The sequence below is a fragment of the Gobius niger genome (genome assembly GCF_951799975.1).
Source record: "Gobius niger genome assembly, chromosome: 5".
NCBI lineage: Eukaryota > Metazoa > Chordata > Actinopteri > Gobiiformes > Gobiidae > Gobius > Gobius niger.
In genome coordinates, this window is record NC_136856.1 from 38,782,568 (window position 1) to 38,794,449 (window position 11,882).

Genomic DNA, 11,882 nt, shown 5'->3' on the forward strand with positions numbered 1-11,882 from the left:
TCAACTGTTAGGTTTATAATTTATTTCATTGTCTGTGATAGATGTAATAATATTAATAATGATCAATTGCTGAGGGGCCCCAAGTTGAAGGGCCCAGAGGATTCAGATGCCTGACGGGGCCCCTCAGGGCACCGTCCTCTCACCGTTTCTCTTCACCATCTACACATCGGACTTCACATACAACACGGACAGTTGTCATCTCCAGAAGTTCTCCGACGACTCCGCCATTGTGGGCTGTGTGTCTAAGGGGAACGACCTGGAGAACCGGTCAGTCATCCTAGACTTTGTGGACTGGTGTGAGCGCAACCACCTGTGCTTGAACATCAGTAAGACGAAGGAGATGGTGATCGACTTCACGAGGAAGCCACTACCGCACACACCGCTGAACATCCAGGGGGAGGACATTGAGGAGGTGGACAGTTTCAAGTACCTGGGTGTTCACCTCAACAATAAACTGGACTGGTCCCACAACACCAACGCCCTGTACAAGAAGGGCCAAAGTCGCCTTCACCTTCTGAGGAGACTGAGGTCGTTCGGAGTGAGCAGGCCTCTGCTCAGGACTTTTTATGACTCTGTGGTGGCCTCTGCTCTCCACTACGCTGCCGTGTGCTGGGCCCCGGGCAGCACAGAGCGGGACAAGAACAGACTGAACAAGCTGGTCAGGAGGGCCAGCTCCGTCCTGGGGCCCCCTGGACTCTGTGGAGGAGGTGAGGGACAGGAGGGTGTTAGCCAAGCTCACCTCCATCATGGACAACACCTCCCACCCACTGCACGGGACTGTAGAAGAGCTGAGCAGCTCTCTCAGTGGCAGACTGAGACACCCTCAGTGCAGGACGGAGCGCTACCGCAAAGCCTTCATCCCCACTGCTGTCAGACTGTACAATAAGACTGTGAAGTAACGCCGACTGTAACAAGTGAATTTCTCCTTTGTGAGATTAATAAAGGTTTATCTTATCTTATCTTATCTTAAAACAATGACTTTGAAAATGAACAGCTGTTATCATTAATGTAGCAAAATAACTTTATTGTCCTTCATTTGCAGCAAATTCAGCAGCAAAATAGTTTAAAAATGAAACTAGGATGCAGGAAAGCCTCTGAATAACAAAGGACCACCTGACCACCTGACCACTTGACCTCCCGCTAAGGGTCAGACTGGTCACAGAGCACATCGCTCACTGTGGTCCCAGGCACTGCTCAGGGAGACACATGGACAAGTAGAGGGAACATTGCCATGATGTTGTTTATGATGTTTCGTTTAGCTGTTAGTTATTGACCAATAGAGCGATATAGAAATGATTTTGTGTCAGTGCAGAATGAACTTTTCTGGCATGATGACTGCGTCCAGCTAAAGCAGAGATAATCCCTGGATCGTTGTGTAAGGTTGGATCGACTGAAGCGAACAGTGAAGAGCGTCTCCTGTTTTCACGCTGAAGACCGCGTGTCGTGTTCGTGGTATTTTCCACAGACGTCAAGGTTAAAGTCAGATTCCTGAGGCTGCGTTTGGACACGTCTCTGACGCACGGCTTTACTGTCGCCGCTCACCGCACACGCCCAGTCGCCCATTCACAAAAACACACTGTCCTCACTCACCCATTCACAAAAACATGACCTCCCTGGAGTGGGAGTCGCAAGAGGATTTTTTTTTACATTTCTGATATTGAATTTAATGTATTTTTATTATTAATATAAAAAATACACTCAACTTAACATAACTAAACTAGATTTTAAATGTCTTTGCAGCTTCAATCATTATAAATACTGATTACATTTAACAGAACCTGGAGCAGTGGTTCTCAACCTTTTCAGCTCAGGGGCACTCCTACTTATTGTTACGTTATATCTGCACTGTAAAGGGAATAGATGCAAGTTGTCATTTTTATGCTCACTACTGCCACTTCAGGTTTTATGTGTAACTGCAGCCTCAATGATAAGGTCATGCATGAGGCGCACAGGCTGTACGAGCACCAGAAATAACTGTCCCGTCCTGGTCAACTTACAGATTTGCCGGTTTGATTTCAACTGAGGTAAGAAACGTTACTGTTTTGTAAGATATTTAGACCAAAACAATTTGAGTGAATATTTTGCAATATATAGCAAAGTGAATCAAATGAAGAAGCCAAATAATACAGATTAACCAATGAATGACGAAAAAAATACTTGTATTCTTTGTATGCATAAACGTAAGCCTAATTGTAATAATAATATAATACCAACCGTCTCTTCCTTTCCCTGGGCCCAATAAAGTTAGCATAGCATGAGCAACTTGTAAACTATGCTTGTAAACGGCACATGTCCAGTGTTTACTTTTTGTAGTCGTTTCTCTACTTATAAAACGAAGACTTTCGGCCTTTTTGTCGCACTTGAATAAACTCTCCATTTCCTTTTGTGAGTTGGGGTCTGGGCTAGAGCTTCGCCGGTGCTTGTCTCTTCGTATTCTCCGCTAAATCGGAGTGCGAAAACGCTCATGACGTCATTACGCATGACCCTGTCCGCACTCTCTATTCAAGTGAATTTACAGGCACATAGAGGCAGTCGCGGCGAAAAAGGCCGGGGCTCATTCGACTCACCAGGGCATTGCTGGAACATGCATGGGGAAGACTTTTTAAATGTGTATGTATTTATTTGTGGTTCAAACTTATGTAGAGCCCCTTTAACAATCCATGTTAACGGTTTGGCAGGATTCATTCTTGTCAAAAGCCAGATTCTATTCTTTCTGGCCCTCACTTTTAGCCAAGGCTTGTGAAGAAGCTTACAGGCCGAAATTCACTGTTTTAACTTGGATTAGCAAATATGTCTATTTCCAACATAAATCAAACAAATCCTCCTTGAAGTCAGTATAATAATGATCAGTACGTCGCAGCATGTATGCAGAAAAGTGCAGAGCAAAAAGACTGCATCGATCTCCTCTCACTTCTGTCTCTTAAAGGCTGTGTGTAAAAATGCAGGGTAGAATAAATAAATCTCTCTAAATGATTTCCCCATCGGATACAGGCTGCGATTGTGAAGGATTTTGTCTGATGTCAAATATATTGTTTTTGTGATATTTCTTTTCTACTTCACATCATGCCCAAGGGCCGGGCCTCAGTATTTTCATTTCCAGACCAGCGAACCAGAGACATTTGACTAACAAACTTAAACAAAGCAGCTCCTTTCACATTCACAGAACGTCCACAACAACATTTCCTCTGGGCTCAGCTCAGTTCACACTGTTACAGGCCAACGCTTCCACAACACCTTCACAAAGTCTTTAGGTTTAGTCCACAGGAGCCTTAACCATTATGATATTTGACTAAAACATTCTAAATCAGCACAAAAACAAGGCTAAAATGGAACTAAATGAGGAGAACTAAACTGTGAGTGTGTGTTATTTGTTGAAGTGTGTTGCCCAAGGACACAAACACAGCTCCGGAGCGATCACGTTGAAGACAGTGTTTGGAGATAAGAAGCATGTGACTCCTGTGAGACTAAGTCTTGTTTAAACTTTCGTTCTAAGGCTTTGTCTGCTCCAGGGCGTGGCTCTTTAGACAAGGATCAACAGCTAAACTCATCTGTAGCTTGAAGATTCCAGCTCTGACCTGTGTCCCTGAGCAACGCACTTTTGTCACTTTCCCACAGCTGCATTTGCTCAAGAGGAACGTGTGGCTTTATTCGAGCAGCAAGTCAACTTTAATGTGATTTTAACGGCCAAAATCGGTGTTATCAACGCTTCTTGAGGCGATTTTAGTGATATCAAGTTGAAACTTTAGCTGTAGTTTACTGACATAAAAAACATATTGCAAGTTGTCATTTTATGTTTATGCTTTTATGCTTAAAAATAAGGCGTTCTATGCAACAAAAACAAAGGCTTGAATTATCGCTATTTTCAGCAACGAAATTTAGATAGTGGACAGAGCCTGGTTTATATGTCTGGTTATATTCCAAAGACTTGCTCAGAGGGATCTTTAGTTTTTGAATATACTCGTCATTAGTGAAATAATCTGTATAAATTAAACTTCCTCCGTGATTTTTAGGTTTAAAGCTCAATAAATCAGGCTGGTCTGTTCCAAACCGTCTCCCACAAAGGAAATGACCATATTTGGATTACAGCGTCATTCGTGCTACACGTAGATACCAAACATGTCAGTATTGGTGAATGAATAAGTGGGAAAGACCAGGGAGCCACACAGACATGTTGGAGTTACTTCCTGGATAAATATCTTACTCAAAGCAACAAAACGTCAGAGAATAAACATCGTAAGAGAGAGTTTGCCCTGTTTTCTGTTACTCCGACATTAAAACTAAGACCTTAAAGGGACTATACGGAGCTTAAAAATGTTAAAAATAAGTATTTTCCTCCCTTTACATGTTCCAGCCATGTCCTAATGTGTAGAATGAGCTCAGACCTGTTCACCACAACTGCCTCTGAAATCCTGCACTGTCACTCAAATAGTAGTTAATTTGGGTCCAAAGTGCCGTCATGCATGAGCTTAATATAGACTGCAGTTACGCGCAAGACCTGAGGTGGCAGTAGTGAGTATAAAATGACCAACTTGCCCTTTAAGGACAAAACTGGCTAAACATCTCAACATTGACCACTGCGTGCTTCTCTAAACTGTTTGTTGTTCAGTACAACGTGACCAACAGGAGAGGAACATTTCTCGAAGCTATAACAGTGGCTCATGACTGTTATAGCTTGGAGAAATGTTCCTCTCCTGATGGTCACATTATACAGAACAAACAGTTAAGAGAAGCTGTTGTTCTTGTCATAAAGTCAACAGGCCTCACTGAGTAAACAACGCTTTAGGACAGAGGCACTCAAACTTCTCACAACAACTTCCACCTCAGGAAATATCTCCAAACATCTTTCTGAGCGACAAAGCGGTGTGAATTCAGATCGACGTTTGCATATTTCTGATGGTTTGCAGAAACACCGCTGCATCATCGTTGTCGAGAAAAGCCCAAAAATATTGAGATATTAGCTTTTGTCGATATCCCCCAGCTCTAGATTCAGACCAAGTCAGGACTGAACCAGGTCTACAATGACTCCAAATGGGACTGGACGACACAACTCAATGTTCAAATGTTTTCCCTGAGCATTAGGGATGGGCCGAGATCTCGTGCCACGATATCTCACGAGATAAAATTGCTGTGATTTCACGTCACGGTGTAAAGTAATAATTCTGTTTAATAGGCTGCAATTTAGCTGTAGCCCTACTGTAGACACTTACAGGGCTTAAGAGAATATGTAGGCAATGGCATGTACTTAATATATTGATCAGCACTTAAAAAAGAGAGAACTTTGATAGGTTTTCATGTTCAGTCGCATTGGGACCGCCGCCGCAACCTGCAGGCTGGAGCCGCTGCAGATTCACGTCCGCACCTACACCTCGTTTCTTTCCCTTTCATTTCGTACCAAAGTCTCCGCGGTTGGAAGCTACGATTTACTATTTTGTGATTGAATCTACCGCGCACGGGAGAAGCAAAACAATGCGAGTGTCACGCCCACGCAGTCAGTGTGCAAAATATATACGTAATGGCACGTGGAGATGATTACAGCGGGCCATTTGAGGAAGAAAGAGGTCAGTCTAACTAAACATCACTCTGTTGAATGTTTCAAACCTCATGTGAGAGTGTCTGGCACAGTGTCTGCTCCTGAAATCAACAGAATACGCCTTCTGTCAAAAGAGCCAAATGTATTAGGCTTGTTCTAATATTAAACTGTGTGCACACAAATAGAGCCTGATGATATAGGTAAAATCTTATCAATTCTGATCCTTATTAGTTTGATCATTTAGCTACAAACAATATAATACAATGGCTCCATACAAAAGGAAACAAAAGAACTAAATATTATTGATAATTGCAAATATGTCAAAATCTCGTGTCTCGTCTCGTCCTCTTGAGATTTGTATCTCAGCCCACCCCTACTGATCGTCCTTCTGAATACTAGGCTTGTTCGAGATGAGCCAGTGGCAGTTAGATTTCTGTCCGACTTGCTCTGATGTCATGGGCACGTGGGGCACGGAAAGATCGTGAGACCCCAACGAGTCCCAATGACGGGAAAACGCCCAGCGGTCAGTGAGTCAGCAGCTCAGGCTCAGGTGAATGGATACGAGTCTGCTGGGATCAAAAACTTGTAACCCCCTCCTCTCTCTTCAGGGCAACACTTTAGATCTGAACAAATACTGTAGAATATAACTTAAACTATCAAAGTTGTGCATCGCCCCTAAAATAGAGATCATGTTTGATGCTTTTCAGAACAAACTCATGATTTAAAAAGGATATATTTTATCTCACAAACTTGAACAAACAAATTGGAACATTTTCTCTGTTGAAGAATGATGATGTCACTGACTGGAGTAAAGGAAACAAAGCAGGAGGTAAATAAACTAGAAATGAATGCGATTTCTGCATAACCTGAGGCCGCTCTCGCTGTTCTCTGCATGTGGAGCGGTCAGATGGTCTTCACACTTTTTTTCTCCACCCCGCGTCGGCTACTCTCGCCGATCATCCAGGCGAGCCGCAACAGCATCTCCAACGAGCGTAGTGTCTCCAAAGGTGGAGACAAAAGGCTCGTTGGAGATGCGGTCATGTGACTAGAGCTGGGTACGGTTGCATTTTTTTGAGACCAGTACTTTAACGATACTTGGTTTTCGATGCCGATACCTGAACAATACTTTTTACAATGCTAATACTAAAATATTTGTCATCAAGAACCAGAAAACAGAACAATATTGCGTTCATCTCCAATGTGTGTGAAAATGGGGAATAAATTGGGGAAAATGGGGAGTTATTGTGGCAAACATTAGGAAAAATTGGGAAAAACTGGGAAAAAATAAATAAATGGGTGAATTAAGGAAAATATTTGAATAAAAAATGAACAAAAATGAGGATGAAAAAAATTGGGGAACGACAAAAAATTGAGACGGAAAAATAAATGGTATCAAAACATGGATCTAGATATAGGAAGTTTTTTTCGGTTCCTGTTTTTCATCTTGTACTTAAACTTTTCTGATAACAAACTGGTATCGTTTAATGGTACCCTGCCCTACAGGTGACCTTAGTTCATCTGTGCTGAGACGCTGGCCTTCAGAATTTGTTACATGTTGATAGGTCCAGCCGCTAGAGAGACATTAACATGAACATGACCCCGAGAACATGACCCCGAGTTTGAGAACCACAGCGTGAGGAAAAGTTTCCAAGTCGCTTGAACCTTTTGTGAAGTGTCAGCTCAGAGAAGCATCTGCTGAGGCCCAGGAGGAGCACGAATAGAGCTGCTAATTTTAGCCCCTGGATCTTCAAAAACGCTGCTCTGGTCTGAACCGGGTCTGTAGTGCGTACGTATCAATATTAGGCAAGTCACTTTTTTTGCCCTTCACATTTTCAGACTCCAGACTGAGTCAAACTGAAAGGTAGTTGGACTGAAGCGTCCCAGGTACGGTTCAACAATTTTAACAAAAAACACTATTGAGACTTTTTTTTCTGCTTATAACTAAATATAGCCTAAACATAAACACTGCTATTGCTCACAGAATATTTACAACCGACTTATTGTGCACTTTGTGAAAAAAAGAGCCTTGTAGGAACCGATAACGTAATAACTCTGTTGTGCCAATAACGTAATAATGATTTACCCGCCAATAATGTCATAATTATTATGTTTTTGGCTTGTTCTTACATTTATGGCCTGACAACATGATAATCCTTCACAAATGTAATAAAATCAGCCAATAATGTAATAATACATCAATTTGAATTTATTTTCAACACATTAAACAGTTTTTGTGCCGTTTTCACTAAATTGCTTCATTATTTTGTCTTTACTGTTTTGTTTGTTCACGTACGGTACACTTCCCAGAGAGTAAATGGGTCGTCTTATGACAGTACGGTTGCCGGTTCAAGTCCCTTCTGTGCCCTTGGACAAGACGCTTTCTTGCTCATGTGTGAATGTGAGGAAGTGGTCGGAGAGGCAATATTTTTGGACAACTGAATTTAATACATTTGTGAAGGATTTTCATGTTGTCAGGCCAATAAAGTAAGAACCAGACAATAACGTAATAATTATTAAATTATCGGCCAGTAAATGGTTATTACGTTATTGGCAGAACAGAGTTGCTACATTATCGTCCGTTATTACGTTATCGGTTCCTAAAAGCCTAAATCATTTCTTGCGATTTGATCTTAATTGTGTTTCAGTGCTTGTGAGATAAGTTTGTATCTTAAAACAAAACATTCCCAAACATAAGCTCCAACTGAGCTGTGGAAGGTGAGTTTATCAAAGCCACAGGAGCTTCTGTGAGCGTGTTGCAGTTGCAGTTGCAGCGGACTCTGAATGCAGTGATTAGCGGCGGCTAACTCAAAGCCAACAGAGAAAAGAAGCAATAGTCCTTTGCAGTGGCTGCTTTATAAACGCTGTATTTCACTGTATTACAGTCTACTGCGCACCTTAACCAGACTGAGACATAAACATCTATGTACCATCAGCTGACATGGACCAAAATCAAAATTGCAGATGCAAAATATCGTTCAGCCCCAGTCCCAGCTGATGGCCATTAGTGTAATGAGAGGAAGTGTGGCCAAAGCAGGAGTTATTGCACAAGTTTGTTCTTTCACAAAAATGGGAAGGAAAAAACATCTGGCAGAACTGTTGAAAGCTTGTCAGAGGGATGCAGCCCTCTTGAAATTTCAAAATAATTGGGACGGGACACAGAACTATAGGACCGATATATTGGGCCGATATTTATGTAATTCCAACAGAGACATCCCGTGAAGAGCTCAGTCAGAGCTTTAAAATGAGCCTCCCACAGCTTCGTGGGCCTCAGGGCGGACAAACATCGCCTGAAAATGAGTCACAAGTTTGTTCACCTGTTTTATGTATTTACGTTGCAGACTTTTGCTTGTAATTTCAGAACCTTAAGAGATAAGAGTTTTTCCCATGTTTTTGTTTTGGAATCCACTTATTTTTGTCTTTTCCCTTCTGAACACCCTAATATGACATACAGAAAAACCCAGATCAGTTGTTAGATACAACTATATTCCTGTGATTGAAACAGTCACTGAATAATAAATGCATAACTATAGGCTATTTGAGATTTAATTATCATTATTTCAAAATTTAATTACTTAAAATATCGGCCTATAGATGAGGTACCCTTTCATATCGATATCGGACCCAAACATACATATGGGTCGGGCCCTACACAGACCCATCACGTTTGTTACCAAAAGCCTACAAAGTTGCAAAGCGAGCGCGGAGCCTCCAGGAATCCATGATGTGTGAGCAGCTATGACTGACCTGAAGTGTCCAGAAGTCAAAACACACATAAACCCAAATGTCTAAACTGGGCCCAGAATGATTTAAAGACAGTTTTAGGGCCTGACGACACCGTTTGGAGTTTGAAAATGTGAAGAAAGAAAACAATACGGTAAAAAAAAAACTCACTTGCACAATAATTATGCATGTAAATTAGGGCTGCAACTAACGATTATTTTGGTAATCGATTAATCGACCGATTATTTTTACGATTAATCGATTAATCGCTTGGCTGTGAAAGGTGCATGGAAATTGTATTTTTTTCAATTTTTTGACCACATAAAGCTAAAGTGGCGCCGCTTGAGGACACGTGGATGGAGTAAACTTAAAGTAAACGTTTGTAGGAGGCTCTTTGTGCTAATTCTGCTTTCTGATTGGACGAGACAAAGACAGATATTTATGAAATTTACGATGTACAAAACACTGCAGACATTCACTTTAAAAAACAAAGTAGGTTTTCATCCAAAATACATAATTGTCATGTCTTTTTTGCTCTATTTTAGTCTGTGTTTACTAGAAAACGATTAATCGATTACTGGAATAGTTGACAACTATTTTAGTAATCGATTAGTTGTCGATTAATCGATTAGTTGTTTCAGCCCTAATGTAAATTAGTAAAAAAAGAAAAAAAAGCGTATTCCTAATATTTACCTCACACTCCTCCACACCTTTCTTTATTTAGTAGCAGCAGCTGGTAGTGCGTAGTAGTGTTTTGGCAGTAAAAATTGTGCCAAATTGAAGGTCTCAAAAGCATCGATTGGATTCAAACTGGAGATAAATCTACATTTCTTATCAAATATTAACATTGCTTAACTCATTTTACAGCAAAGGTTTGTCAAAAACACAGGGGAAATGTTACTAAACACATTTAGCTACGGTATGGCTGCCAAAATTGGACACATATTCTGCTCAAACGTTTCTCGTTTTGTCCAATATTCTTTTGAATATAGAGTTCGGGAATGTGACGTCATATCGCAGCAATTGTAAACCAATGGAGATTTTAGAAGTTAAAATACTGGAGTCATTGTTCACATTAAAACACTTGGACACCACAGTGAGTTAGATGTATTTACCAGCAGTATCTCAGCAGCTAACGGAGCTGTTCCACGGCTATTTTCTCCACTTTATACACTGTTTTTAGCTAATGTTAGTCAATGGAAATGTATGCTAACAGCTGCAAAGATGGCCGATCTCCATGGTAACTGTAGACTTCCCCGAACTCTATTGAAACATCTCTCATTCTTCAGTGATTGCTAATATTAATCTTTGCGCTTGTAACTTACAAATATAGTATTTCAGCTCTGGAATGGCTTAAATTTGTCTCGCTGCAAAATGAAGAAACTCTGATTGTAATAAACTAGTGATGAAACGTGTATAAACTTTCCGTCAACAGAATTTAGGTAATGAAGTACTGCCCTGTGTCCAGATGCAGTAGTAGTAGTAGTAGTAGTAGCAGTAGTTTAAGGTGTCCTTAATTCCTGGCCCTTGTCGAAGTCCCAAAGGCGTGACCTTTTCTTTAACACAAAACCATTCATTTGTCACTTCTTCCAAACTATTGCGAAACTTGTCAAACTTCCCACTGAAGCTCCCGTTATGTGCCACCTCCGTGACAGCACCAACAAACCGCAGAAAACAGCAGAAAAGTACGGAAATCCTCCCGATGTTGTGGAAAAAACGCCACTTTACTTTGATAAGTTGGATTTAAACGGTGTCCTCAATTAGCTTCAGAGGCGGCTAACGGGCTAGCCGCGGAGCTAACGCCCACAGCCGGGTTTAGGGAAGTCAAACGCGGCTTTACGGTGATGACATGTCGGTGAAATAATGGGAAATAGTTTAAGGGCGTGTTTTATCCGGGTGGTGTGGATGTCAGGGCGGTGTCTGCGCGTTAAAGCCGAGAAAAGCGAGCCGAAGAGGGGCTAGCACTCACCTGAATGTGCGACACCACCAGGCTCTTGTTCCCCTCTCCGTGGTAACGCCAGTCGTTTTCGTCCATTTTGTCCGAGTCCATGGCCCCCGGGGCGGGCAGGGGAGGAGGGCGAGGTCCCGCTAAAGGTCCCGGAGGAGAGGCGGCGGTGTGCGAGGAGAACAGCGGGGCAGAGAGAGGCTGGGAGCGGATAGAAGAGCAGAGAGACACCGCCGCTGCTGGAGCCAGACAACTTCTGCTTTTCTTCTACTGCTCCGTCTGAGAGGGGGAGAGGAGGGGACAGCGCCTCCAACTGGGAGGAGACACGAGGACAAATGTTGAGTTAAAAAAAAATTAAAAAAAATACACATATATAAAAAAAAGATTTAAAATAAATGAGTGCATACAAATAAATGAATATAACAATATTATTATGAATTGTATACATTATGTTATTATAAATATTACAAAATCGTATAATTAATTAATTATATAAGAAACAATAAAAAATAAAATACGAATAAAATAAGAAAAAAATAAACAAGCTTGGAATCTCTAGTTTCCAACACTAAACACCGTTAGTCTGTATCTATTTCTGTTCCAAAGTTACGTCCAAAAATAGGCGATGTTGTAGATGAGGTTCAAAAATTAAAGTGCAATTAGGCGCCCCCTCCAGCAGATGGCGCC

The 11,882-nt window shown here is 41.5% G+C and overlaps 1 protein-coding gene across 1 annotated transcript in view; it reads right to left on the reverse strand.

Annotated features, from left to right (window-relative positions):
- ippk (inositol 1,3,4,5,6-pentakisphosphate 2-kinase) overlaps positions 1-11,463 on the reverse strand; it is a 33,612-nt gene extending 22,149 nt beyond the window's left edge. Inside the window, exon 1 of the mRNA XM_079556018.1 lies at positions 11,220-11,463. Coding sequence (XP_079412144.1) covers positions 11,220-11,300 — 81 coding nt within the window. The 5' untranslated portion in view covers positions 11,301-11,463. The remainder of the gene's footprint in view (positions 1-11,219) is intronic.
- Between the last annotated feature and the right edge of the window lie 419 nt (positions 11,464-11,882).